The 27,036-nt window shown below is 53.5% G+C and overlaps 8 protein-coding genes across 8 annotated transcripts; 2 read left to right on the top strand and 6 right to left on the bottom strand.

The window, feature by feature from the left end:
* Positions 1-1,111: 1,111 nt before the first annotated feature.
* On the bottom strand, positions 1,112-4,083 carry BROUX77_001028 (uncharacterized protein; the record flags this gene model as incomplete). The annotated part of the gene is made up of 5 exons (XM_073745412.1): positions 1,112-1,177; positions 1,249-3,083; positions 3,320-3,346; positions 3,860-3,883; positions 3,960-4,083. 5 exons carry the CDS (start codon positions 4,081-4,083, stop codon positions 1,112-1,114), a joined length of 2,076 nt encoding a protein of 691 aa, XP_073609263.1.
* A 4,648-nt stretch (positions 4,084-8,731) lies between these two features.
* Positions 8,732-9,997, bottom strand: BROUX77_001027 (uncharacterized protein; the record flags this gene model as incomplete). The annotated part of the gene is made up of 3 exons (XM_073745411.1): positions 8,732-9,080; positions 9,201-9,823; positions 9,890-9,997. 3 exons carry the CDS (start codon positions 9,995-9,997, stop codon positions 8,732-8,734), a joined length of 1,080 nt encoding a protein of 359 aa, XP_073609262.1.
* A 422-nt stretch (positions 9,998-10,419) lies between these two features.
* Positions 10,420-11,295, bottom strand: BROUX77_001026 (uncharacterized protein; the record flags this gene model as incomplete). The annotated part of the gene is made up of 3 exons (XM_073745410.1): positions 10,420-10,604; positions 10,669-10,810; positions 10,867-11,295. 3 exons carry the CDS (start codon positions 11,293-11,295, stop codon positions 10,420-10,422), a joined length of 756 nt encoding a protein of 251 aa, XP_073609261.1.
* Positions 11,296-11,889: 594 nt separating this feature from the next.
* Positions 11,890-15,016, top strand: BROUX77_001025 (uncharacterized protein; the record flags this gene model as incomplete). The annotated part of the gene is made up of 3 exons (XM_073745409.1): positions 11,890-12,007; positions 12,068-14,678; positions 14,749-15,016. The coding sequence occupies 3 exons, from the start codon at positions 11,890-11,892 to the stop codon at positions 15,014-15,016; spliced, it is 2,997 nt and encodes a 998-aa protein (XP_073609260.1).
* A 534-nt stretch (positions 15,017-15,550) lies between these two features.
* Positions 15,551-16,452, bottom strand: BROUX77_001024 (uncharacterized protein; the record flags this gene model as incomplete). The annotated part of the gene is made up of 2 exons (XM_073745408.1): positions 15,551-16,033; positions 16,183-16,452. The coding sequence occupies 2 exons, from the start codon at positions 16,450-16,452 to the stop codon at positions 15,551-15,553; spliced, it is 753 nt and encodes a 250-aa protein (XP_073609259.1).
* Positions 16,453-17,053: 601 nt separating this feature from the next.
* Positions 17,054-19,549, bottom strand: BROUX77_001023 (uncharacterized protein; the record flags this gene model as incomplete). Its single annotated transcript, XM_073745407.1, has 4 exons — positions 17,054-17,798; positions 17,869-19,097; positions 19,161-19,324; positions 19,405-19,549. The coding sequence occupies 4 exons, from the start codon at positions 19,547-19,549 to the stop codon at positions 17,054-17,056; spliced, it is 2,283 nt and encodes a 760-aa protein (XP_073609258.1).
* Positions 19,550-21,610: 2,061 nt separating this feature from the next.
* On the bottom strand, positions 21,611-22,591 carry BROUX77_001022 (uncharacterized protein; the record flags this gene model as incomplete). The annotated part of the gene is made up of 1 exon (XM_073745406.1): positions 21,611-22,591. The coding sequence occupies one exon, from the start codon at positions 22,589-22,591 to the stop codon at positions 21,611-21,613; it is 981 nt and encodes a 326-aa protein (XP_073609257.1).
* Positions 22,592-25,511: 2,920 nt separating this feature from the next.
* Positions 25,512-25,938, top strand: BROUX77_001021 (uncharacterized protein; the record flags this gene model as incomplete). The annotated part of the gene is made up of 2 exons (XM_073745405.1): positions 25,512-25,814; positions 25,897-25,938. The coding sequence occupies 2 exons, from the start codon at positions 25,512-25,514 to the stop codon at positions 25,936-25,938; spliced, it is 345 nt and encodes a 114-aa protein (XP_073609256.1).
* Between the last annotated feature and the right edge of the window lie 1,098 nt (positions 25,939-27,036).

The raw sequence follows: 27,036 nt of genomic DNA, 5'->3' as shown, positions 1-27,036 counted from the left end.
GTTATACATGATACGAGGGACGAGTAGTTGGTCAATGAAAAGTTGTGCTCAATGCCCGCCGCTCTTGTCTAAAAGTACACATGTACATGCACAAATAGACGTCTCCGCCGCCAGCCTCCAAGCTGACAGGCCGCTGTGTCTTGGCCCGGTCTTGGCTGCTTAGAAGAGTACGTCATACATCACCTGCTACCCTTGATGTAGATGGATTGATGTGACGGTGATCAAGTCGTCGCTTGGGGATGGGGGCTCTCGACCGACGCAATCTGTACAATGTATGTGTCTATGTACCCAGACTATTGTGCCTGGGCCCGTATTATGCTTGCAGACTTTGCGCTTCTCGCCTCTTCCCTTCTCCCTTTCCTTCCCTTGGCCGTATCTCGTCCCCCTTCTGTCTCGCGTCTTCGTGGCAGCACAGCCCGGCCGAGAGTCGCCGAGGGGGACACGAGACGGGCTGCCAGAAGCCAACAGGAAGCAAAAGAACGAAAAGAAACCCCCTCCTCTGATTGGCAGGGAACCCCGTCCCACCACCTGCGCACCAGTGCGGGCGGAGTTCCAACCTTAAAGCCAAAAGCTTAATACCACCCACGCAGCAAAAGGAAACACAGCCAGATTTGTAAGACACGCGCGCTAACTCTCTGCTCTCTGGCTCCTTGTGCAGGAGGACGTGGCTGTGGCCGTGATAGACTGACCGGTATTTTTGCCCTGGAGACATGGAAGATCAGCTGGCTGCATATCGAGGCGCATGTACACACAGACAGAGAATAACCACCAACTAGAACAAGTACGACCATAGTTAACTAATGATGCGAGTGGGCGGGGGATCCATCTCTTGTACAGCCCCCTCTGACCCACGATCCCGAGTGAAGGTGACACTGACTAAGTAAATGTTTGTTTTTATTTGCCCGGAATATATAGAAAGACATCATCATTAAGAACATATAGAAAAAAAGAACAAGAAAATGAAAATGAGACACCAAGAATCCAAAATGTAAAAAAACCGACACATAAACACGCTTGTAGACAGACATAGACACACACACACACACACACACACACACACACACACACACACACACACAGAAACCGGAGAACTAGCCTGGGCGCTCCCTGTTTACGCCTTTGGCCGGGGCGCACCAACGATCGTGACAATCTTGGCGACAATGGTAGGATCAGACAGCTAGCAAAAGAAAAAGAAAGTTAGCACAATATACCCCGACTTGCACCCAAGAAAACACGCCTTCGACTTACCGTGCTCATGTCTCCCAGCTGCTCATGCTCGCCGGCTATCACCTTGCGCAGGATGCGGCGCATAATCTTGCCCGACCGCGTCTTGGGCAGATCCGGCACGACATAGACGGCCTTGGGCGACGCAAACGGCCCGATGCTGCGGCGCACCTGCTGCACGAGCTCCTTGCGCAGCGCGTCAAACGTTTCGTGGTTGTCCTTTTCCTTGAGCGCGACAAAGGCCGTGACGGCCTGGCCCGTCAACTCGTCGGCAACACCGACCACGGCCGCCTCGGCCACCGTGTGGTGCTCGAGCAGCGCCGCCTCGATCTCGGCCGTCGACAGCCGGTGGCCCGACACGTTGACCACGTCGTCGACGCGCCCGCGGATCCAGTAGAAGCCGTCATGGTCGCGCCCGGCGCCGTCGCCCGTAAAGTAGTAGCCGGGGTACACGTTCATGTACGTGTCCATGTAGCGCTTGTGGGCGCCCCAGACCGTGCGCGCCATGCTGGGCCACGCCTGCTTGAAGCACAACACGCCCTCGACATCGTTGCCCTGGATCTCGACGCCCGAGACAGGGTCGATCAGCACGGCCTCAATGCCAAAGAAGGGTAGCGACGCACTGCCAGGCTTGGTGGGCGTGACGCCGGCAAGCGGTGTGATGACGTTGGAGCCGGTCTCGGTCTGCCAGTACGTGTCGACAACATGCGCCTCGCCGTGGCCGACGACGTCGTGGTACCACTTCCACACCTCGGACGCAATCGGCTCGCCGACGGAGCCTAGCACGCGCAGGCTCTTCATGGGCTTGTTGACAAACTCGTCACCGGCGCGCTTGAGCAGACGCAGGGCCGTGGGCGCCACATAGAACTGGGTAATCTCGTGTTTCTCAACAATATCCCAGTAGCGCGAGAAGCTGGGGTAGGCGGGGGTCCCCTCAAACACAACAGTCGTCACACCCAGGAGCAGCGGGGCGTAGACGACATAAGTGTGGCCCGTGATCCAGCCAACGTCGCCGCCGCAAAAGTAGCGGTCGCCGGGATGGATGTCAAAGACATACTTGCCGGTGGCGGCAGCACCAACAAGGTAGCCACCGGTTGTGTGCATGACACCCTTGGGCTTGCCAGTCGAGCCAGACGTGTACAGCAGGAACAGCGGGTCTTCCGAGTTCATGGGCTCGGGCGGGCAGTAGGCAGGCCACTTTTGAGCCTCCTCGTGCCACCACAGATCGCGGCCAGCGGTCCAGGGGACCTCGGCGCCAGTGCGCTTGTAGACCAGCACGTTGGAGACGCCGGGGCAGTGCACCAGGGCCTCGTCGACAATCTTCTTGTTGGCGACGACCTTGCCGCCGCGGCGGCCCTCGTCGGTAGTGATGACAACCTTGCAGTTGGCGTCGTTGATGCGGTCGCGCAGCGAGTCGGCCGAGAAGCCGGCAAACACGACCGAGTGGATGGCGCCGATGCGCGCGCACGCCATCAGCGCAACAACAGCCTCGGGGATCATGGGCAGGTAGATGGCCACGTTGTCGCCCTTGCGCACGCCCATCTGCTTCAGCACGCCGGCCACGCGGCACACCTCGCGCAGCAGCTCGCCGTACGTGACGTTGCGGCCGTCGCTGGGCTCGTCGGCCTCGTAGATGATGGCCACCCTATCCGGGTCCGCAAAGGCGTGGCGGTCGACGGCATTGTAGCAGGCATTGGTCTGGCCCTCGAGGAACCACGCGCTGTCGCCGTCCTTCAGACTGCCCGAGTAGACCGTCTCAAAGTCGCGCGACCAGGAGAGCAGCTCACGTGCCTTTTCGCCCCAGAACTTTTTGGGGTTCTCGATCGACTCCTTGTGCATCCGCATGTACTCTTCGAGGCCTGGAGGAGAGGGGAGTGTTAGCTTGGGCCTTGAGGAGAGCGGATGGTAGGTGTTGGCGGTGGCAGCTGCTGACAGTTGTGCACGCCTGGCCAGACGGTGTACAGTCCTGGCCAGCTGCCACACACTCCAGGATACCTGGCCTTGGCACTTGGCACCTGGCAGCAGCACGCTCCAGAAACCGGAGGGCGCTCAGGCACGGGGTACGACCAGGAGATAAAAGCGGGGCTCAACTTACCATTGATGTGGGGCTGTCCGGGATGTTCTAAGTTGGACGGGCGTGTTAGCAGGCGATTCCATCAACAAAATTGCGTGTTGTGTCTTGTTGGTGGGTGGTGTGCAGGGGACCCAAACGCAAGGGAAGCCCATGGATGGTGAGGGAGCGAGAGGGAAGAGGGGGGAGGGAGAGCGCGAAGCTTGGAGCGACGGCGGCAGGGGCTGGCTTTCGCATGCGCCACCGACAGCCCAGCCAGAGACCGAGGATATCTGGCCGCGGCGCCAGCCAGGGCTGGGGTCAGCGTGACTGTCACCGCCGTCGTCGCTGGGCTGGGTGTAAGCGCAGATGGCGTGGTATGAGTCCAGCACGGGTGCGGTGTGGCTGTTGTGGTGGGATCTCATCCCAGTGCCAGAGCCAGTCTGATCTGTGCGCGCAAAGCCAAGGCCACCCCATTTTCTGTTGGTGGGCAGCGCCTAGCCAGGCCTCGGATCAGACTGGCAGTTTGTTGGCGTGTATGCGGCTAGGCCTGTGGTTTTTTTTTTTGTTGTGTTGTTGACTTACTAGCAAGCATGCCGGCAGGGGGGTCTACAAAACAGGTGTTAGTCCAGGATACGCCAGAGCCTGAGAGAAACTCAAGGCTAGTTTCAACAGGCAAACTTACGAAAGGTCTCGACATTGTGTGCCTCGATCACGACTGGCGACGGCGTGGTCATGGCGGGCGAGGCGGCCAGCTTTTCTGGTGCAGGAATGGCCGAGGCGGGCACGGGAGCTGAGACGGCAGCCATTGTGAAAGGAGATTATGAGGGCGAGGGTGTAAAAGAGAACAAGACTTAAGTTTTAGCGAACAAAGTAAAGCCAAAAAGAAGCAGGCTGTTGGCTGTAGCGGTATATAAAATAAACAAAGATAGAGCAAGTTGGTCGTATTATAAGGTGTAGTAGTAGTAGGAAGACACACACACACTATTGCTTGTGATCTCAGTCACAGCAACCAATACTCGTAGTGTCTAGGGCAACAGATGCTGGAGACTCTGGTGCAGAAGAAGAAGACTAAGAAAGAGAAAAGACAAAATGAGATGAGTGTACAAGTCAAGAGAGAAGTGAAAGATAGCTGCCCTCGACAAAGCAACGGGATCCGGGCTGGCTGGCCTACTTAAGTACGAATCCAAAAGGGACGGACGGCACCAGACAGAGAAGAGAAGTGAGACCAGAAACCAAAAGACTAAAAAAAAAATGAATCAATAAATGGCGGTAAATTTGCTGGCAGGGTGGGTGGGCGAACTCGGTGAGGATTTGGATTTCCCCGTTGAAACCTGTGCTTGGTGCTTGGGGCCAGCGTGGGTGCGTAAGAATTACACGGCCAAGAGGGTGTAAATGTATAGGGCAGAGGGAGAACATAGGGCATAAGGCAGAGGGCAAAGGGGAGAAGTCAGAGGGCAGAGGGCAGAGCTAGGGCTATAACCGGGAGACGCCCGCCTGGACTGAACGGCAGCACAGCATCTTCCAGCATGACACACAGAGACTTCAGGGGAAGCGACAGGACAGAGAATGAGAGAGGACACCACGCACGCCGTGATAAAACACGAAAGCAGAGGCCGGCTGGATGGCTGGCTGGATGTGCAAGGACGGGCCCGTATACCGCCGTCTCTTTCTACACCCGCACAAACTCGCTGCTGCTATACGAGTAGAAGACCGTCCTGTGGTCTGTGTATGTGCATACATATCAGCCAGCCCAGCACATTGCTGCAAGTGGAAAAGGGGAGCATGCAAGCTCTCTTGGGAGGAGTTCCCAGAGGAGCTCCCACAGGGACAGAGGATGAGGATGGGGAAGAGAGAGCCGATGGGCGCAGACTAACAAAGCCATGCCGAATCAGGCAAAAGCTCGGCGCAACTCTGGCAATGTGCTTGGTGTTGCCAGAGGCTCAGAGGCTGTCGACAGAGAATCGTGCATTTCCCGGCTTACCCCAATACATGGCGGACACGGCCCAGTGTTAGTGTTAGTGTTAGTTGAGGCCTGTAGTAACTAGCACATTCACACACATACACACTAAGCTTTCTCCTCTCTCGTCTCTCCCTCCCTCTCTGCCGTGTTCTCATTGTGATCCTTTACACCGAAGCCTGGCCCTGAGGGGTTCACCGGAAGAGCCCCCCTCTGCAACTTCTTCCACTCACACAACTGATATTACATGCATTGTCTCTTCTTCTTTTGCATGCAGAGTCGCAACCGTAAATCTTTTTCTTTCTCAGTGACCATTTATTTGTGATATCAACTTCTATAACGTGATTCATCTCCAAAGCCTGCATACCGGAGGTCCGATCTCGCCCTCTTGCAAAAACAACCCAATGCCGGTCTGGCTCTTTTTTTTCACCTCCTTTTCCTTCTTGTCCCGTCATACTCAGAGCCTAAGCCTACCCTCTGGTCCCGTCTTCCAGACACCCGAGTCCGAGGCTCTCATCGGGACAAGCAGAAAAGGAACAAGGAAACGGCACAGGCTTCTAGGCCTCTTCTCCAGACAATATAAGCATACAGATCCAGTTAATGTACATTTCTAAATGGCCTCCCCCGGACCGAATCCGGAAAACAAAAAAGATGCGACGGGAAGGATCTCTATCACGGCTAACTAGGCCTGGCTGCTGATTGCTGTCGGTTATCGGTCTTCTTCCTGGCTTAGTAGCCCCCGACTCTCCATCTGTATAGACTTATGGATCCATGGCTTTCAGAGCTCAGTCCTCGTCATAAGACAAGTCTTGCTCCCCTCCCCCCCTATGCCGAAACTTGTCCGGACCAGGCAACCTTGAAGGTGGCTGTTAGTTGTAACTGTGCAGAAAAGTAACCATTGCTCCGGTCCGCTGGTACCTTTGCAGGCATGACACACATAGACCCAATATCCGTGCCAGGCTATGTCAATCTGCACATACATTCATGTACCATGCCCGCATGCAAAGGCAATCAATAGTTGTACATAGATAACGAAGGAGGGGGGCTCCTTTTCCTGGACCAGTTACACTCGAGCCCGAGGGACAGCCAAATGCAGGTATTTCTCGAAGCCCTGCCCGCATTCCAGCGATAACTATGCTCCCTGCCTGAAGCTCCCAGCCAATCACCAACTATGCTTTTACGTCTTTTCATTTGCTACTTACAACTTGTTGCATCCATCCATCTTACAGCCCGTTGGACTGTCGCTGTCACATGCCCGCGCCCCTCCGCCTCCCCGCCTCTTCCATCTCTTCCACCTCTCCCCGCATTCACAATCAGGCCCCGCGTTCTTGTGTCGAGCACCCATGTAGACATATGCGTAGTCTGAGCCGTCCATGTAACCAGTTACAACAGGTACACACTGTTTATTGGTTGTGCTGACGCCATCGCGTACACATCACACCTTATAGGCTAAAGACTTCAAGTTCGTGTGCCATATGTTGTACTCTATTGTGCAGCGACGTGCCGCCCACCTGAGCCCTCAATGCCGCTGAGAACAGCCCCGTGATACTCTTGCATCACATTTGCGCATTTGAGAGAAGTTTAGAAAGTCACAATGCTTTTGGATGTGTCCGATTGCAGCGTCACAGCTAATGGTTCTAGTGTGTAACCCTAACCACTCAAGTCTATAAACCCTACAGTCAAGTACACTTGTACGCCTTAACCTCCAACTTTCAGCTGAGACCTCCAATGCCATTAACTTCCCAGAATCCCAAGATAAAGCCCAGGCCCAATCTGATTTAGTACCCCGCACATGCTCTCGCCGTGTTCTTTTATTCTTCTATGCATCTCCAACAGACAAGCACAAAGTTGGAGACCGGCTCCTCAGGTCACCAAGACGCGGCTTTGGCCATTTAGCTGAAGGATTTGCTTGAGGCGAGACACACACGTCAAGACCAGGACGAGCGGAAGCTGGCGAGCTTGGTTCTCGCACACGCTAAAAGCGTCTTTTGCTCTCACATTCCGCGGGAGTCTTCGGGAGGTGTCGGATCAGGGAGGGGCGGGACATGTGGCACAAGATGCGAGTGGAGGGACTTGGCCTTGATAAACAAGAGTCTTGGAAACTCGACGACATGGCCATGAGCCGTGGGGCTTGGGCAAATGAGTCTGCTGAATGTGCCAGCCCCTTGAGATGTGAAGAAAGACAACTACAAGCACTGAGATGTCTGCAACTATGTCTAACTAACTACAAAGAACAACTAGTTAGCCATAGTTAGAATAGGGATAAGCGGAGCCACAACGTGGGCATAGATTCATAGCGTCTTGGCTATAGCCTACCCCAGACATAATAAGCCGGTCTGGTGTTCCCAACCCAATCCTCAGCCAGCCAGGACGAACGGAAGAATTTTTTCTTTTTTTTCTTGTTTTTTTCTTCCTTTTTTGGGCCAGCCCAACCAAGCCAAAAGTTCAACGCTCCGTGCTGGATTTGGCGGGCAAGTCGTACCAATATCAATCACACAAGCGTGGCCGAAAAAGAAAACAAGCTACTCGGAGCGCAGAAGCCGAGAGAAGTCCAGTAGCGTCAATATCTCGGCAACGTGGCCCGAAGTGTCCAGCTCCAGCGGCTCTTCTTTCATAAATCTCAACGAAAGCAAAAGCTAGGCGCTCGCCTATATTGACAATGAGAGACCGCTCACTTTAATTTAATGCCTGTGTGAATGAAAGCTCACAACTCTCTTATCTGTGTGTGTACACCGACGATGTTTGCTTGGCTGCCACTGGGGTCCCAATGGGCTGAAGTGTGAATGCTTGCATGGGATTGAACACCAAGGCCCCTTGTTCTTGTTTCGCATGCCCCAACAAAGCAGCAAGTAGGGCGAGACGAAAAAGAAAAAAAAAAGCCAACTAATTTAAGTAGTTAAACACACAGACAAAAACTTGTTCATCTCATTCCCCCATTGCGCTTGTTTGGCACTTAGACTCACGCCCGGTTTCTTTGTACAATTAAGTCCAAACCACTAACACATCAACACATGCTTTGAGTGCTTTTATTCCGATATAGCTCCAGCTTATACCTACCCACGACCAGACATATTGACCGCCAATGTTCCTGGATTCTTGGCCTTCCACCTCCCACCACCAACAGAATTATCCCTCAAAACACACAGCTCCGTCTCCCTGAAGCCAAGCGTTACAGAAGCCCTCGATTATATGATCTGCATGACTGTGAGGCTCTGAGACTCTTTGAGCAGGACAGAGCCGCAGTCGTCCATGGGCTTGGTTGGATGCGAGCAAATCCTGCTGTTGAAAAATCAAAACCAAACGTATCGGTGTAGCAAAGACCCTGACCGACTGACCCAAAGCTGCGCAATGAACCCTCCGCCTCCCCGTTCCCCAAAAAAGCAAAAAAAAACAAAAGCACAACCAAACAAAAAACAAAATGTGAATCGTAAAACGCCAGGCGTGTAATGTAAATCAACCGTTCATCAAACACAGAGTCTTCAGTGCCGCCTCCTCTGCTAAAGCCCCATGTCCATCAGATATGTCTCCAACACACGCATAAACTTGGCTACAAATGCCTCGAGGTGGAAGATGACCTTGGTGCCCGTCTTGATGCGGTGTTCGTAGAATGCCGACCAGCGGATGACTTCCGCCTTTAGCGCGTCGTCAATTTGTGTCACCAGCTTGAACGTCAGCGTCTTGAGGATCGTGGTTGCTGGGATGCAGTGAGAGAGCAAGTCGTACAGTTGCGTTCGCACTGCCATAATGCGCTGTGGTGTGTGCTCTTCCATGATTTGCTTCGAGATCTGTGAGATGAGTGCTTCCCAGTCCAGCGGCGGGATGGGCGTGGAGTCCGTCACGTTGTCGCTATGAGATCCATGATTAGCATTACAGAGCCAAAGCATTGATCCATCCACCCTGACAAATCGACATCACATGAACTGATATCACCCAGCACCGGAATACAGAGTCCCTGGATACACGTACCTCTGCGCATGCACGGCTTCGTACATCAGGAGCGCTCGTCGTAGATTCCGCCCGCTCTCCTCCGCAATGCGCCTGTATAGGTCCGGCAGCACAGGCCACGACTCGCGTTGCGCCGACGCCGCCAGCACGTTGCAAATCTCCTCTTGCGATGGCGCCGCAACGCGGACGAGCAGCGTACGCGAGCGAATCGGCGCAATGATGTTGGCTGTGGAGTTGGCTAGCAGAATCAGCCGCAGGTTGGGCGAGTACTTTTCCATGGTACGACGCAGGGCCGCCTGCGCATCACGCGTCAGCTGGTCGGCCTCATTGATAACGACAACCTTGAACTTTTGCTTGGCCGCCTGGTCGACCTGCTGTGTCTGCGCAACCTCCTTGAGTAAGTCCTGGATCACTACACGGTCGTAGTTACCGACATCCGACGGGGTGATTTCTAGGTGGTATACGGATGCGACAATGTTGAATTCGAGCTTGCGGTTACTGCTGGTCTGGAAGACTCGTGCGTCAATCTTGATTTTTTCTACACCTGGCCCGTACAGCTCTTTTAGTGTCGCCACGATTCGTGTCTTTTTGCCGGCGCCCGAGGGGCCATACACTAGCAGATGAGGAAAGTCGCCGCTTTGGGCCTAAGTTGGAGGCGGGAAAACCAGTTAGTTGATTGATTATGTATATTGTATGGGTGTGGAAATGACACCAATGCCGGGACAACTTGCCAGTGAGCGAAGCCGGCTGGACAGCTCGGGATGGTATGTGAGCCCATCCAAAGTCCGGGGGCGGTGTTTATCGACGATGAGGGCCATGGTGCATCAAAATGTTGAGTCTGGGTGTGCGTTAGGTCAAAAGACGTCTCAAAGCAACAATGGAAAACAAACCATGTGGCTTGAAGCTTCTGATATCCACCTTTTGTTTAGGTGGTGAGTTCTCCTAGGCGCGTTGAGCTTTTGGGCTTTACGCGTATAGTGGCTACAGGGATTGTGGGACAGAACGCCACACTTTCCAAGGCACAACCTAAATGTGGGTTATCCAAACCCACTCAGGCCATTTCGCCTTATGGTAAATTACAACGACACTCTTATGTACGCGAGTATAGCAGACAAAAATAATGGTACACATGGCCCTAGCCCATAAAAAAAACAACACTATAATACAGGATGATACTCAGATACCAGCTGTCTTTGCAGCACGAGTACGAGCGCTTGGTTTATATCATGAACACGGCCCCTCATACAGACGCAGCTGAAGGGGCAGGAGTAGCGGGAGCATCGGTAGGCGTTGAGGTCGAACTGGTAGAAGCAGTCTCTTCAAGCTTCTTCCATGGACGTTTCAAATCCTCCAAAGTCAGGCCGTTCTCCAGCTTCGTCATGCCAACTACTGGAGCAGCGTCCTTGTGAACAAACTCCCATTGACCTTTGAGGATTTGTCAGTATATACATGTACGGAGAGCGGGGCTGCTTCTGATATAATATCTTACCGGGAAGCTTGCTGCCAGCAAGGCGGAAAGCATCACGGATGACTTTCTCGTGGAGAAGTCCTCTGATTTCGAAAACGATCTGGTTGACAGCGACACGGCAGGCCCAGTGGTCGAAGCCACCCTTACCTTTACCCATACGAATCTGCACATCTTGTTAGAGCCGTTTCTACAAAGACGAAAGGCAAAATTCAAGCATACCTCATTACCACTGATGTACACACCAACATTACACGCCACCCGCTTGTAAAGTCTGTACTTGGTACCACGTAATCTGTTCTTGATGGTATCCTCGGCGTTCTTGAGCTGCTTGGCGCTGATCCGGCGGTGCTTGTCAACCATTCTCAGTCCGTACTCTCCCCAGATCACTGTAGTGCCCTTGGTCGAGCCGCCTGTAGCCACACGGGGGCGCCCCTTCATCATCTTCTTCGTGCGGTCGATGTTGGGCTCCAACCAGCTGCCCATGCGGGGCGCCGTCGTGGAAATAGCGCGCGCATCGTGGCGCGGCATCGAGAAGCCCGTGGCTGGGGTCGCCTTGGCTGCCATGGCAGTCGCCAGCATAGGGCGAGCCGCCGATATTCTCAGCGACTGGAACGCATTGGCTAGCGCCGAAGGAGAGCCGAACTTCATGGTGAACCGTTTATTTGTGTTTCCACGATTGAAATAGGGGAGCAGGCAATTGGCCAGCGGGAGCGGGAGAATCAAAGCAAGTCAGTCGAGTTCGGCTGTCGGACCCGCGCAATTGGCAGATCGAGGAGGAGGGCGCCGGATTTCGCAGCTCGGATTCCATGCCGTCGGTCGTCTCGCTCACAAAGCTTTGCCGGCGATCGCTTAGTTTTTTCTTACTCCGCCATTGGCTGAGTTTGTAGCCCCACTACAGCCTTATTCATCTTGGGACGCCACATATGTATCACGTGATCAGGCGTTTGGGTCGCGACAGCCACAAAAAGTAGAGTTTGGCGTGTTTTGCGAGAGCGACGCCAGCGAGGCACGCTGGGATGACGCGAAGCCAATTAAACTCTGGGACTCCAGATTAGGTTCATGTATCTGGCCTACACCAAACAAAGCACGATTGCTGTTTGTTGTCGAAACTACTGGCCAACTGCTACCACGACTATCAGTTGTTATTCGCTGTTTTCGCGACTCGATATCGGCTTCTATGCTTCTGGCTCTCCTATTTTCATCACGTGCTAAATCACTTTGTTGAACCAAGCATACTTTGCTATGTCCGATATCCGGTCTTTTTTCCAGCGACCCGGAGGGGGGGCTACACCCAAGAAGACAGAGACCAAGCCCAAAAGCAAAACTGGCGGGGCTTCGGAATCGTCTGCTCGCCGTGGAAGTAAGCATTGTCACGCCACTACAAATATATATCTGCCATCAGGGACTAACAGGTTTCTAGGAAGCCGTAAAGTTGTTGATGACGAAAGCGATGACGATGTCGTTGAAATCAAAGAAACTCGGAAAACTACGGCTGCTGCGAAAAGAAAACAACCAGAGCCCGAGGTTGAAATCTCGGCTAGCGAATACTTTTCCAGTGCTGCCGCGAAGCCCATATCCAAAAAGCCTCTCGACCCTACTGTTGAAGTTCCTGTTCGCCTTAGTCCTATGAAAAAAACCGATACATCTAGCTCGAAGTCAGCAGCTACTACAACTCGCACGACCAGAGCCTTATCGAAACGCAAATCGGCACAGGACGAAGATGCCTTCAAAGACGAAAGCGGCGACGATATCTTCAAAGCCGAGTTTGGAGCCAAGGATAACGATGAAGACGAGTACATGGAAGTTGATAGTGAAGATGATGATGTTAAACCCAAGGCAAAGCCTGCTGCGACACGTTCAAAGAAGCGCAAGTCACCTGTGGCTGAGTCCGAGTCCGACATTGAAGAGCCAAAGAAGAAAAAACCTGCGACTACGAAACCCAGAGCCACTGCGAAGACTAAGACTTCTACCGGTGAGGCCCCGGAGATTCAAAACATCCTCGATACCATCCCCACTGTCAGACCCCCAACGCCTCCACCCAAGGACCCCTCAGCAAAGTTTGACTGGCGCAAGGCCAAGGGTGGAGGCAATGCTACTGCTTCAGCGCCATTGGCCGGCACTGTTGAGCTTCCTGAAGGCGAAGATGAGTGTCTGTCCGGCCTCACATTCGTCTTTACCGGCTTGCTGCAGACCATTGGCCGCGATGAAGCCCAGGCACTTGTTAAAAAGTACGGTGGCAAGGTGACTGGCCAGCCCAGCACCAAGACCAGCTACGTTGTTCTGGGCGAAGATGCGGGTCCTTCCAAGCTGGCTAAGATCAAAGCCAATGGTATCAAGACAATCAACGAAGAAGGTCTTTTTGAGCTCATCCGGAAGCTGCCTGCCTACGGCGGCACAGGCAAGGGCGCCGAGAAGGCTCGCGAAAAGAAGGAGCTGGAACGCAAGAAGGCCGAGCAGGAAGCAAAGGCCATGGAGACTGAAGACAAGCGCCGTAAACTTGAAGCTGAAGCGGCGGCCAAGAAGGCAGCTGCTGCTCGTGGATCTACCGCGCCGGCAGCCGTCAAACCGGTTATTGACCCTGGTGCTCAGCTTTGGACAACCAAGTACGCCCCCACGCAAATGATACACATCTGTGGCAACAAGGGCAACGTGGAGAGGATTCAGAAATGGCTTCATGAATGGCCCAAGCACAAAAAGTACGATTTCCAGAAGCGCGGTGCTGACGGCATGGGTGGCTCGCGTGCCATTATCATTTCCGGCCCGCCGGGTATTGGCAAAACGACCTCTGCTCACCTGGCTGCGCAACTTGAAGGTTATGATGTCATTGAAAGCAACGCCAGTGACACACGCAGCAAGCGCCTTGTCGAGGATGGTCTCAGCGATGTCATGAGCAACACCTCGCTGCTTGGGTTCTTTGCTGGAGATGGCAAACAAGTCGACAACAACCGGAAGAAACTGGTTCTCATCATGGACGAAGTCGATGGCATGTCGGCTGGCGACCGCGGCGGTGTGGGCGCGTTAGCCAAGTTCTGCAAGAAGACGGAGGTACCTTTGATCCTGATCTGCAATGACCGCCGGCTACCCAAGATGAAGCCCTTTGACTATGCTGCTTTTGACATTCGCTTCCAGCGCCCGACAGTTGAGCAGATCCGGTCACGTATCATGTCTATATGCTTCCGCGAAAGCATCAAGATCCCAGTTCCCGCTCTCGATGCCATTATTGAAGGTAGTAACCGTGACATCCGCCAAATCATCAACATGATTGCGACGGCAAAATTGGACCAAAACACCATGGACTTTGCCAAGGGAAAGCAGATGAGCAAGTCGTGGGAGAAGCACATTATTCTCAAGCCGTGGGATATATGCAGCAAGATCCTGAGTGGTGGTCTCTTTGCGCCTTCAAGCAAGGCGACACTCAACGACAAGATTGAGCTGTACTTTAACGATCATGAGTTCTCGTACCTCATGATACAGGAGAACTATCTCCGCTGCAGGCCCATGGCGGTCGGCAGCTCTGGCTTCAACAATCAGCGCGAAGCCAAACTCAAGGCCCTTGAACTCTTCGACCAGGCAGCTGAGAGTATCAGTGACGGCGACCTTGTTGACCGCATGATTCACGGCCCACAGCAGCAATGGAGCCTGATGCCCACGCATGCCGTCTTCAGCACGGTCCGGCCCGCCAGCTTCATCTACGGAGCACTGGGCCAGCCGTCCTTCACGTCGTGGTTGGGCGCCAACAGCAAGACGGGCAAGCTCAACCGCTTCGTGCGTGACATCCACTCGCACATGCGCCTCAAGTCATCGGGCGATCACAATGAGATCAGACAACAGTATCTTCCCGTGTTGTGGAACAAAACGGTCAAGATACTTTCTGACGAAGGGAAAGAGGCCGTGCCGAGTGTCATTGATATGATGGATAGCTACTATCTGACAAGAGATGACTTTGACGCCATGATGGAGCTGGGAGTTGGGCCCCAAGACGAAAGTCACGCCAAGATTGATACACAGACCAAGACATCCTTTACGAAAACGTGAGTTTCAACACACTACCGACTTCACTGCCATATAAACGCTTAACTAACATATCCTTTTCTTGTTTAGATATAACAACATGAGCCACCCCATCCCCTTCATGAAGGCCAGTACCACCGATGTACCCACCAAGAAGCTAGCCAAGGAGGTTCCCGATTTGGAAGAAGCCATTGAGGAAGACGATGATGACGGCCAGGCCGACGCCGAGCCCGAGGCTGCTGCTAAAGAAGACACAGACTTCAAGAACGACAAGTACATCAAGAAGCCCAAGGCCAAGAGGGCGCCGGCAAAGAAGGCACCCGCAAAGAAGGCGGCAGCTCCGAAAAAGAAAAAATAGAGAAAGGGGCTGATGTTGATGGTTGAGAAAGACAGAGCCTGTTTAGGCAATAGTTGAGCTTGTATGTAGAGTTTCTTTTTTTTTTCCTTGATTTGTCTGGGGGAAGGGAGTATTGGAGCTTGGCGACTTGGTAATATTTCTCTTTCAGCTTGTAACTGTTTAAGAAGAAGCATAGACAGCCATGATAACACGTAACTAAGACTAATGATGAGAGCTTGGATTTCCCTCGGACGATTACTTGTAGTACGGATTGAACAGAAGAAAAGTCAAGAGAGTGAATCTGTGTTATACATGACAAGAAAGAAACGGCAGACATGCGTAGTCATGTATGTTAAGTGGCTTGTTTTTGATATCATTATAATAGTACACGGGCGGCTACAGCGTGGTCAACAACACAAGCGTTGGCCTGACATCTCCAGCCTTTCCCAGGGGGTGGATTCACCCCAGATGAGAATACAAACAAAATACAAGGCCCAGGTGGGCACCTTTCTCAGCCCATGTGGCCTCTGTCATTGATCATAGCCGGCCGCTCGCCTAGGTGTTCTTGACGACGCCGACCTTGGCAGCTCTCAGCACGCGGCCGTTGAGCTTGAAGCCCTTTTGCTGGACATGGAAGACAGTGCCGTCCTCCTTGTCGGCCTGGGGCGCCATGAACGTGGCGTCATGCTCGTTGGGGTTGAACTTGACGCCCTCGGGGTCAGAGCGCTCGAGCCCGTGCTTGGCCAGCGTGCTGACGAGGATGCCCTCCGTCATCTTGAGGCCCTCGTACAGGTTAGCCAGGTCCTGCGCGTAGGCGACGGCGTCAGCAGCAGTCAGCGCCGCCGCGGCGTCGCTGTCGGCTGCGGGCGCCACACGCTTCGCCTCGGGCACCATGGTCAGAGCGCGGTCCAGGTTGTCGACGCTGTCAATCAGGTCCTTGGCGAATTTCTGAATGGCAAAGTCGCGCGCCGCCTTCATGTCGCGCGCCGTGCGGTCCTGCAGGTTGCGGAAGTCGGCGACTGAGCGCAGGTAGCGGTCCTGATGAGCCGTGGTTAGCTGTGGTTCAGTTGGGGGTTGAGTCGAGGTGAGCTGTCGGTGAGGTGTTGAGACTAGCCATGTCCGAAGCCAGTTGCTTTCCTCGCCGTCTCCCTCTCCAATCTCAGCGACGCATCATCAGACCGACGTACCTTGAAGTCCAGGGCCTCCTTCTCCTTTGTCTCCAGCTTCTTCTTCAGGATACTGAGCTCGTTGTCCGCCTCCTTGGGCGCGGCCTCGCCTTCCTTGGCCTCAGCGGCGCCCTCCTTGGGAGCCTCGGCGCTGTACCACCGGAAAGCAGTCTGGCCCACGGTAGCGGGTAGTCTGGCCGTAGCCGCCGACGACAGAACAAAGGGAGTTTGGGCAAGCGAGCGCGAGCGGAGAGCTACGCGAGAAGAACGGAGGATAGTCTGTTTTAACATGGCGGGCAAGAGTTGAATATGTGGGAGAGGCCGTGAGAAAGGTCGGAGAAAGGAAGGAGACGAGGAATTTTTTTTCTTTTCGTAAACAGCAACAAAGAAAGAAAAAGAAGAAATAAAAAAGTATGTCGCAATTGGAAAAAAAAAAAAGCCAGACAGGTAATGGTGTCCAACTTAGCGAGGCGTCAAGAATGTCGAGGTGATGATGAAACGATGGGAAAAATTCACCAAATTTTCTTTGGCTTGCGGCTCGGCTCATAATACAAAAGGACGCCGAGCTCAGGTGAGTCCACTGTAAGCAGCACTGAGCACAGGCGATAACGCCCTGAAGCAGCTCTAACGTGCCGAGACCCTAGAAACCCTAGGCAGACCACGAAAACAAGTTTGCAATTGAAATTGGAGCTCCCCGCTTTTCGGAAGTCAAGTCACTATAGCCGACGATAATATTGCGTCTCTTTAGGGTTGGTCTACGATGAGTTTATCAGGGTTATGCTACGATGTAACTAATCACAGTTGAAAGTCGACAATGCACATGTGTAGTAAGTAGTATGGGTATCAGCTTATTAATAGTAATTGCTTCTGCTTTTCCCACTCTCTTCTAGTTTTACCACCCAGGGCCACCGCCATATGGAGGATTTCCTCCGTAGGGCGGCTGGCCATGTGGAGGATGTCCATAGGGGGGCTGTCCATAGGGTGGTTGGCCATAAGGCGGCTGGCCACCAGGTGGGGGATGGTGCCCATAAGGAGGTTGTCCGTACGGATGATGGCCATGAGGCGGTTGACCGTGCGGTGGCTGGTGCGACTGATAAGCAGGCTGGCTACCGTAAGGCTGCTGAGGCGGAGCGTCGTGTGCGCCGGCGCCCGCCATCCAATACGAGTCCTGGGCACTTGGATGTCCCGAGCCGGCGGGCGGCACCGGGGCAACCGCGGCGTACGGCGGGTTTGCACCGGCATTTGAGTAGCCATAGTTCTCATACGGCGCAGGCACGCCGCTGCCGTACGCCAAGCCGACGTCGGACGCGTCGACATCGCGCGTGGGGATCTGGCTCCAAAGCCCGCCGGCAGTCTTGCCATGGCCGCAGTCGCCGTGGCCGTGGCCGCCGCGGCTCTTGGTACCCGAGCCGTGCAGGACGTGGTTTTTGCCGTTCTTGACGGATTCGGATGAGAGCAGATGCTCGAGCTGGCTGCGTCGGGGGTGTTCGTCATACCACTTGCGCACCGTGTTGAACATGTTGCGGTGAATTTCAACGTGGTCGTTGCGGAGCGCGGGGTGATGGAGTGTCTGCAGGATGTCATTGACGACCTCGTCGATGGGGACGCCGGGGTTCTCCCAAGCATAAAGAACACGACTGTAGGATTTCAATGGTTAGAATAAAACAGGGAAGATAGCACGGAAGAGGGGGAGGGAGATAAACATACGGTACCGCGTATTGCAAAACAGTGGCCGCTACCCGTCCAGCGCAGGAATTGAGCAGGTTTGTAAAGTGATCCTTGGCCAGCATAGAATGCGTTGGGTCAGTGCAACGCGAGTCCTTCCACGGGCCCAGCTGGGAATGCTCACTAGCCGAGATGATGCCCGACGAGCCGTCTTTGAGCGACGCCGAAACCGCCTTGATAATGGGGCGGATAAACGGCGCCAACAAGCCCAGAACAAAGGCTGTGAGGCGCTCGCCAATCGTGTCCAGCAGCTTTTCGAGTCCAGGGATCTTGGTTATGACACCATGGATGGCGCGAGCAATCTTGTCGCGGAACTCGAGGATCGGGTAGATCTTGCGCGACGTCTCGACGGGGTCGAAGCTGGTGCTCATGCCCGGCACAATGTTGACGTTGTCCGCGCCGCGCGACATATTGATCCGCTCCTGCTCTTCCGACGCATTGCGGAGACTGCGCGCCTGTGACGCAAAGCCGCCGCCGACGCCCGGAAGCTCGCCCAGCATAGAGATGAACTCGGACGACGATTTAGTGCCACCGCCACTGCTGCTACCGAAGCCACGGCTGGTGCCGCCGCCGTTGCCGAGCTGGCCCTTTTCGGCTGTCAGCAGCGCCACGTCAACTTCGTCGACCTCGGCCTGCGTGAATTGGTCCGTTGCTTCGCCAATCACCGAGTGGAGAAAGTCGACGGCGCCAAAGGTCCCAGTAACGAGCGGGAAGACGTGCTTGCCGCGTAGGTTAACCCGCGAGTCCGCTCCGCAGTGCGCAAACACACTGTGCAAGCCCATCTCGTTGAGCACCAGCTCGCAGTAGTTGCTATGGGCACTAAAGTCCTCCAGGCAGTGCAGCGACTGGCCGAGACAGCGCAGGGCCTCGCAGAGGTCCTCCTCCTTGCCCTTGCGACTCGAGCCGCTGGTGTACTGGCGGCCATAATGGATGCTCCGTCCGAGACTAAAGCGTAGGTAGCCGGCGCTCGTCGACCAGTTGCCCGACTCGTTGGCAATGTAGTTCTTCATGCCGGAGCGTGGGTCGATCTCGGTCTCAATGGGCTGCACGGGGCCGCGCAGGCGTTGGTCGTATTGCCGGGCGTCGGCGCCGTCAGCGTAACCCAGCGGGTTGTCGATGTGTTCTTCGGCGCGGTAGACGCCCAGGCGGTCGGCGGTGACTTCGAATTCTTCGGTGGCGTAACCAAAGGACATGAAAGCGAGGACCCAGATCTAGAGCCGGGAACGCGGAGTTAGCACGGAAGACTGAACAAGGGGGAGGGGAGATGCACGCACTAGGATTCGGATGGTCTCTGCATTGACGGGGCCTTTTAGACTACCGACATCAAGGGCCTGCGAGTAGTCGCGTAGCCAGTTGCCAAAGTAGACACGCTTGATGGCCATGGTGCTCCATTTCTTGCCGCGCAAGAAGGCGATAGTGGCGAGCATGTCCTCGATATCTATATTGGGCCAATGCCATGTTAGTACAGCTACGACGACCCGGGACTGTCCGTACTCTGGTACTAGAGCGACTACCTACCTCCATGACGCCAGTTCTGGCCTTCCACTTGTGCGATAGACGGAATATTGCCGGCTCCAAAGGCGGCGGCGGGGCCGGGGAGAACTATCAGCACAATGGCCAGTACCAACAGCCACGAGTGGCGTTGTAGAAAAGATGACGGCATGCTGCAGTTGGTTTCTTATAGGAAGTGGGCGAGAGGGGAGGATGGTAACGTGGTGGAAAGAAAGTTTGTGACGACAAGGAAAAGGATCTTGAGGTGGGATGTCAAAGTACAGCCAAGTACGGGTAAACAAAGGTCAAGAAATGAAGAGAAACAAAAACAAGGGCGGGGCGTCTTGGACAGGAATGTGGCGATCAGCTATCTATTAGCTAGTCAGCTTCGCCTTTGGCTGTTGGAACAAGAGTGGCCAAGCTCTGGACGGAGACTAATAAGCAATGCAAGAAAACCCATATATCTTGGCGGTTTTACTTGGCCGGTCAGCCGGACAAACTCCGCCTCGTGAACAGCTTCTGCCTACAATGATCCATGATGTCAGCATTTTGATAGGCCTCTCCTTCACATAGTTAATACACCTACCTGTATTCTGTTTTCCGTCACAGCAAGTGTGCCTCGTGGGCGGTGCAGGGAGTGGCTCCAGCTCCCTAGATCGGAAGAAGCCTGGAGTTGGCACTGTGGGAAGAACCCCAAGTTTAATATTATAGGCTACGTTGCAGGGAGTACCAGACAGTGCAATTTTCTATTAGTCACACTGTTGTGACGTGCGGGGATCTTTTCTATGCTTATCATGGATTGGCTTTGGGAAGGCTTTTTTTCTCTTCTTCATGACCTGTTCGTAACTAATATTGGATATTCTACCAGACTGTTCTACTTCGTCCCCAGCGCCTTGATTCGACACTTGGACTTTCAGTGATTCGACAAAATAAAACAAAAGCGTGTCACAATGTATTTATCACGTGATAGCAAAAGTTTGGAAAGAACCGCACCCTCGAGGCCATTCTGGAGGACAATGGCCTAGTTTGGCAGTTACCCTGGGCTGATTGTACGATGACGTTATCGTTGTTGAAGATAATTAAAAGCCGGTTGCTTCTAGAAGGATGGACAGCCAAACGGCACGTTCCGCGCGGGTTTGCTTGGGCCCCAGGAGCTGGTTTCTGGTCCCGGGAAGACTCGTTGAGAAAGCAAGCCTCGGCTGCACAATAGCAATGGATAACTAAGCGGTTGATTCCTACACCAAGATGACCGGCTGTAGGGCTTAGAATTCAAGCTCAAATATGGCGAGCAAGGTTACAGGTCCATGAACTTGAACCCATGCTTCAGAATGTAGGAGAGCCATCAACTCCTTCTTGGGTGCTAGCTGGGTGTTTTATACCCAATTAGGAAGTGGTTTTAGTGAGACGTATCACAACCACTGAAGACCAAAGGGTTCTCCAAATGTACTAACAATCCAATAGACACCACCAGTTAGATATAAAGCTGTCTACTCTCTTCTGGATGGATCAAAGCGACCTCCCCTTACTCACCATCACCCAATACCCAGTCGCCATGTCTCTCAACGGCGCCATCACCGTCACTGCCCCAGACAAATGGTCCTATTCAAGGCCCTAGGAGTCGATCACGACACCGTCCTTGATTACAACAACCTCAACTCGGCCGCTAGCTCCAACAAAAATCTCCTCTAGGCGTGGAACATCATCGCAGAGACTGAAACTGCGGGGTTCTGTGTGGTCGTGTAGTCTTCCAAGGGCGCCGCCTACGCAACACTGCTCCCAGGCGCAAAGGCCACCTCCAACCGCTAAGGGGGCTAACCCAAAGGCCAGAACAACTGTGTCGTACTACTACTTAGCCTGTGATGCTTCATACAATCTCGGCGACAAGGTCAGTCTGTTTTCCCACCACCAAAGACTTTGAGTTTGCCAAAATGCTTTAGAGTCTCTCGACCAAGTTGTTCGCAGAGAGCAAGCCCAAGCCGTCCCCGGTTAACTTTAACCAGAGTAGATCTGGGAGCTATAAGAAACGTGGAAGAGACAAAACAAAGTCAGGTATATCAAGCTGCTTCACACTATGTGAAGCCAAATATGTTTTATGCTGTACTATATATTATAATGCCAATGGATGATTAGGAAAAAAACAAAGCTATGGTAATATGCATGAAGACATCGATGCAGTCGCAGCTGCCAAGCTCCTCTCTCTATATATATGTATATCTATATGTTTGGTACTCCCTCACATGAACTTGTCATATGAACCCTCTGAATTTTTCTTCTCGACAACTTCGTCAATAATCTTGCAACACAAGTCGCGATGTGACTGTTCCATGCTTTTGCCTACCACACCGACCATCAGCCGGTTGGCCTCAGCCGTGACCACCTTGACCAACTCGTACATTTCACGACCGTTTTCGCCCGTCATCAGCACAGTGCGGCCCTGATTATTCTTCATGGTTGCGCGCACTACGCGATACTCGGACCACACTACAATTCCAGCTGGTGCGTCGGCTCTGCACCGCAAGCCGCCTGGGACCACCTGCAACGTGACCGGATAGCTTACGGTGCGGCCCCATTTGCTCGGCACTAAAGGCATGAGCTTGTGCATACGATATGTAATGGGCGGACCAAAGGCTGCCGGATCGTACTCGACGCCTCCGGAGCTCAGTGCGGGCGATGCTGGTTGTGGCGATTTCGAGCCCTTAGCGCCGGCGGCCATGGCAGCCAGCAGCGGCTCAGACGACGGCACGGGAGCAAAGAACGGATCGACGGTGGCGGCGTGCGGCACGGTAGAGAGCAGCTCGTAGCTGGTGACCTGCGGCTCGTTGCGGATGACGGGCGTGTAAGTGTGCAGGGCGGCGACAACAGCAGACGGCGACAGGCGCGCGGGCAGGGCGACGCGCACACGCAGATAGTGCTTCTGGCGGCGCGGCGAGGAGCCCAGCGGCAGGGGCACGTCAATGGCGGTAATGGGCGACGGCTGGGTGGCGGATGCGGGGATTGAGCCCGAGGCGGCGGCTGATGTGGCCCGCGACAGCGGCAGAAAGGCCGGGGCGGTGGAGGGAGCAGCGGCGGGGCTGGCGGAGAGATATCGGGCTGGCGGCTGGATGCGTGAGGCGGTGCTTTTCGAGCGGTGGATGCCGGGCATATATGCAGAGGACTCGTGTAGCGAATCTTTGTTTAGGTCGTCGCGGTGACTGTGTCGCCGTTGCAAAGACATTTTGGTGGCGGCGAGGTGTAAGTGGTTCGAGGGACGAGCGCGAGACAACAAACACAAGAAAAGGGGACCGCAGGGCAAAGACGCAAAGGACGAACGGGTCTTGCAGCAAAAAAAGAGGGAAAGGACGAAGAAAAAAAAAAATCAAAGCGAAACGTCAGAGGGACGACAGTCTCTCTAAATGCTTCTCATGTCACTACTTGTACACTCACTGCCAAGCACATTAGCAATTACCCAAGGCCTAAGGCCCATGGCTTGAGCTTTTTTAGCTTGAAGCTTGTTAGGCCCTGTTCGTCTTATTCGCTCGAAGGCCGCTGTGCCGGGCAGGCCTGGGCTATATTAAGGACATGGTTATGTTATCCAGTGTATGTATGAACATACATACAGATAGGGGTAGGGTGGTTTGGGGGCACGATAGACTGGGCGGGTTCGCTGCTATTCTGAGCGGCGGACAGGTGCTGTGCCGCTGGCTACGACGCTCGCAAGGGAAGGCTTCTAGCGCGGCAACTAGGCCTGTAGCAGGCTTCTACGCAAGTTTATCTGCAGCAGCCATTAGCGCTGTCGGTCGCGTGTAGCATGCTGGGAAGATCGTCTAGCCAGGGATGTGTGTATTAGCTGTGTGCATCACAGTAACCCCAGTATACCCTTTCCTGTACGCCATTGTTCGTAGACGGATCTCTAGATTCTCTACACGTCTTGTTCAGAATGCATAGCCGCTATGTTGATTTTTGAACATGCATAATATAGCGAGTGTTGGAAGGACCATCTGAGCTCAAAGAAGAGATGGTGGACTGACTGTTTAGCTACCCAATAGCAGAGAGCGGGTTGCCCTGCTTTCATGGTGCTTGTATAGATGTGTATTCCCGCACGGCGAGACAAGTCCTGAACCATGACAGGACTCTCCCTGTCAGACACTTGCCATTGTTGTGCTTGACTGGAATTGTTCGGTTCTTCAGAGAACAGCACACGGCTTCGGTCCCGCGGTCACCAGTCCATGCGAGAGGGCTGTCAAATGAGGGGTTGCAAGGAGGGGTAGCCAGGCCGGCCGTGAACAATGAGCTATGATAAATGATAAGCAGGCTGTTAGGATAGGACAACCTCCAGGGCCAGAGAGAGTCCATGCACGCGGCCATCACCACAAGTCTTCCAGAGCGAGCAGAGGGCACTAGATCCCAATGGGGCAAAGCGCGAGCTGGTTGGGGCGGGCAGCTGGGGGCATGACGGCGGTGATTGGCTGCAGCCAAGGGCAGAGGACCAAACAGGCTTAATGGGAACGATAGATTACAAGGCGGGCACAAGTACCGCTACAGGCCTTTGGGCGTTCTAGAGTATGCTTGTGCAGGTAGCAGTACCTGAGTCTCTGGGCGCGGAGGCCCCTGTCACCGAGTTTCTTAGTTTATGCCTGAAAGTTTGCACAGAGGAGGCTTTGTGTAGTTGGTTGGTTGGTTAGCTAGTTATGTTAACTATTTGTACAAGTGTTCGTGTTTGTGCATGTGAAAGTCAAAAAATCCTGGACCAGCGTGTATCGTATATCTTGTTTCTGGGCCTGTATCGTCATCAAACTCAAGCAGGCTTGCCGCTCCTCCGTCCAAAGACTGGAAATTAGAGGCGAAGCAGCAGGCCAGAACAGAGCAGAGATCCCCTCGAGCCAGGCAGAGAGAGATCCAGAGACGGATCGCTTTTGACAGCATCAAAGTCTCACGGCGGCATCCCTTTCCGCCGGATGGTACATTGGATGCCATGTCGGTGGTACCTGTACTTGTATCTATACTTTGAACTCTGCATGCTCCCTTTGGCTCGCAGACGTCTTTCTCCTTGATACTTGATACTTATGCCTCTGCCTCGCCGTCCTGGCGATCATCCCGGCTCTCCCTTGTTTTCCTGTTCTTTTTTGTTTCCTAGGCCTATCCCTTTATCACCTTTTGTCTCCGGGTTTTTCTCTTTTCTTTTTCTCTTCTTCATTTTCCTTTGGCCGGGATACAGCTAGTTCGGTATAGCAAAGCATGAGAGTGAAAATGATGTTCTAAAAACAGAGACAATAAAAAAACAAAAAATTCAGCCATTGTTTGCCGTCCTTGTTTATTTTTTTTTCATTTTCTTTTCGTTGCTTTTCAAGTCTTGATCTTTTTTTTCTTTCGTGATTTTCCTTGCTTCTGTGGCTTTTCGAACCAACCTAAAACACCAAAAAAACTCTGGCCACTGCCGTTGACTCTGATATTGACGTCAAAAAGACCAGAACCATCTCCCTTGGCGTCTGTCAATTTGGTGCTTCTCCTGTTGCTTTCCGATTCCCCTTTTCCCCCTCTCGTTTTCTTATAAAACCTGCTCTTGAAAAGTTGTCTTGACCGAGTCTTCAGTCTGGTCCTCAAAAGTTTTGCGACGCCCGTGATATCAGCGCAACGGCCGCCGCTGCAGAAGCCGATTTTGTTCTGCCTCAATTCTTATTTTCTTCGCCGCGCATATTTTGCCGTTGAAGATTTCTAAAAAGCGATTTTTCTTTCTTGTTTTCTTTTCTTTCGCCTGTTTTGTCATTGCTTTTTTTCCTTCTTTTTTGCTTGGGACCGCCACAGAATCACATATCGCCACCCAATCCGCCCTGGATTCCTTTTTTTTTTCTTTTTTCTTTTTTCTTTTTTTCTCCCGCTTTTGTTCTCCGGATAGCCCAATCCAAAATAAAGACTCAGGGCCTCTTGTGTCTGTTCCTTAGCTTGGCCTCTTTGTTTCGTCCTCTTAGTCCCGCAGCCTAACTTCGTTAACCTTCGCACTACAGACTCGATTACACAAACTGCCGACTGCTTGTGTTTAGGTCACATTCGGCTTTCAGTCCACATCGTCCTATTTCTTCTCCAGCGCCCCTCCATGATTCTGTCACAACAACTTCACCACCTGGCGAGCACTTTTCAGTTCCTCCCTCATAGTTGCCATGACAGAAGCCATCAGCCCAATCTGCGCCTGGGAAAGCCGTCCACGCCAGCCACATCCAAGTCCCTCCAGCTGGGTTGACTGGCAGCCAGAATTGCCACCGCCGCTCAAACCACCATCGCAACGACAGGCCCCCGCCATTTCTGCCAAATGTGCTGCTGCTGCCGCTATGATCAGCACATCAGCTCCACCGCCAACCTCAACCACGCTCGCGTCCGGCCTGAGTGCCGCCACTGCTTCAAATGCCGATGTGCTGCTGCAGGTCCGTCTTTGGGCCATAGCTCAGTGCTGGGTTCAACGTCAGGTAAGCTTACATGAATTTCTTCTCGTCTCCCTAGTTGCTTGCACTAGAAAGAAGCCCTATTACTTGGTAGTCTTGTGTCCAGGTCGTCGGTGGTAGTCTCCGGATTTGGGCGGTCGTCGACTGATAACCCTTGAGCTACAATAACCCTTATCGGCATCAAATATCAACAACACCTCGCCTCTTTACGTCACGATTCTTCGGCAGCTCGGCTGTCCGTCTCAGTCAAAGACGCAGAGACATTCCAAGACATTGAGGAATGGAAGAGAACCACTGTGGGCGTCCAAGGCGTGGTACTCGAGTGACATCCACATACAAGTGTCTCCCTTTTACATGCCCCCTTACCTGGCCGCTCATTGCATCACATCACATTATTTTGCCCTAAGCTTTGCCACGACATGACTGGCATAGTTGCAAGTATGTAAACACCAGATCTGCCCATCGCGATCGGGGGCGCGCGGGGGGGGGGGGGGGTTGCATTGAGATGCGGCGGCTGCTTTGAGCCGTGCCAGTCCCCACCAAAGACACCAAGTCCGGCATCAATAGCCAGACCTGGCCTTACCGCTCCTGTATAGCATCGCTAAGCGTTGCATTGCATTGCTGCAGCAGCAGCAGAAGTCTGTCTGCCTGGCTGTTTACTTTTTGACTCTAGCGTGTCTGGACTAGAGGCTTTGTGAGGCGTGGCCATTGATGGCAGCACTACAAGGCACTGAAATGTGCGGTCCACGCAGTCAGAAACAGGGCGTGAGTTGACCGCTTAGTCGTGCCATGCTGGGCGAGGCTAGTGGTGCTGCTGACTGGGCCGGAGCTGGCTTCGGATCCTTTGTTGGGCCTGTTGGCTGCTGCAGACATAGCGTGGCCATATTCGGCAAGGCAGCCAGGCCTGAGATTGACATTGACATTGACATTGAGATTGCTGTTCCTGAGCTGAGGCGAGCTGTGCTTGTATACAGACCTACTTAGCTGTGTACTTGCATATCTGGTAGTGCTGTACTTAGTGGTGCTGTGCTTTGCGTGATATATGATGGACCTGGCTCTTTGTCTCTGTATCTCTGTCTCTCTAGCTTGGGTGTGTTCAAGTAAAAAAGGTACGCACCAAAAGCAGAAACTGCCTATTGCCCGTGAAAACTCTTCTCTGTGTCACGTGCATCTATCGTGAACGTTCTGAAGAGGAAGCCGACATCTTTCCTCTCTGCTTTCTCTTCCTCTCCCCACTACCGCCACA

Source organism: Berkeleyomyces rouxiae (assembly GCF_048999995.1).
Source record: "Berkeleyomyces rouxiae strain 22BRR77 chromosome Unknown BrBRR77_ptg000001l, whole genome shotgun sequence".
NCBI classification, from domain to species: Eukaryota; Fungi; Ascomycota; class Sordariomycetes; order Microascales; family Ceratocystidaceae; genus Berkeleyomyces; species Berkeleyomyces rouxiae.
Note: the sequence above shows the minus strand (reverse complement) of the source record. Positions and strands in the feature narration are given on the sequence as shown.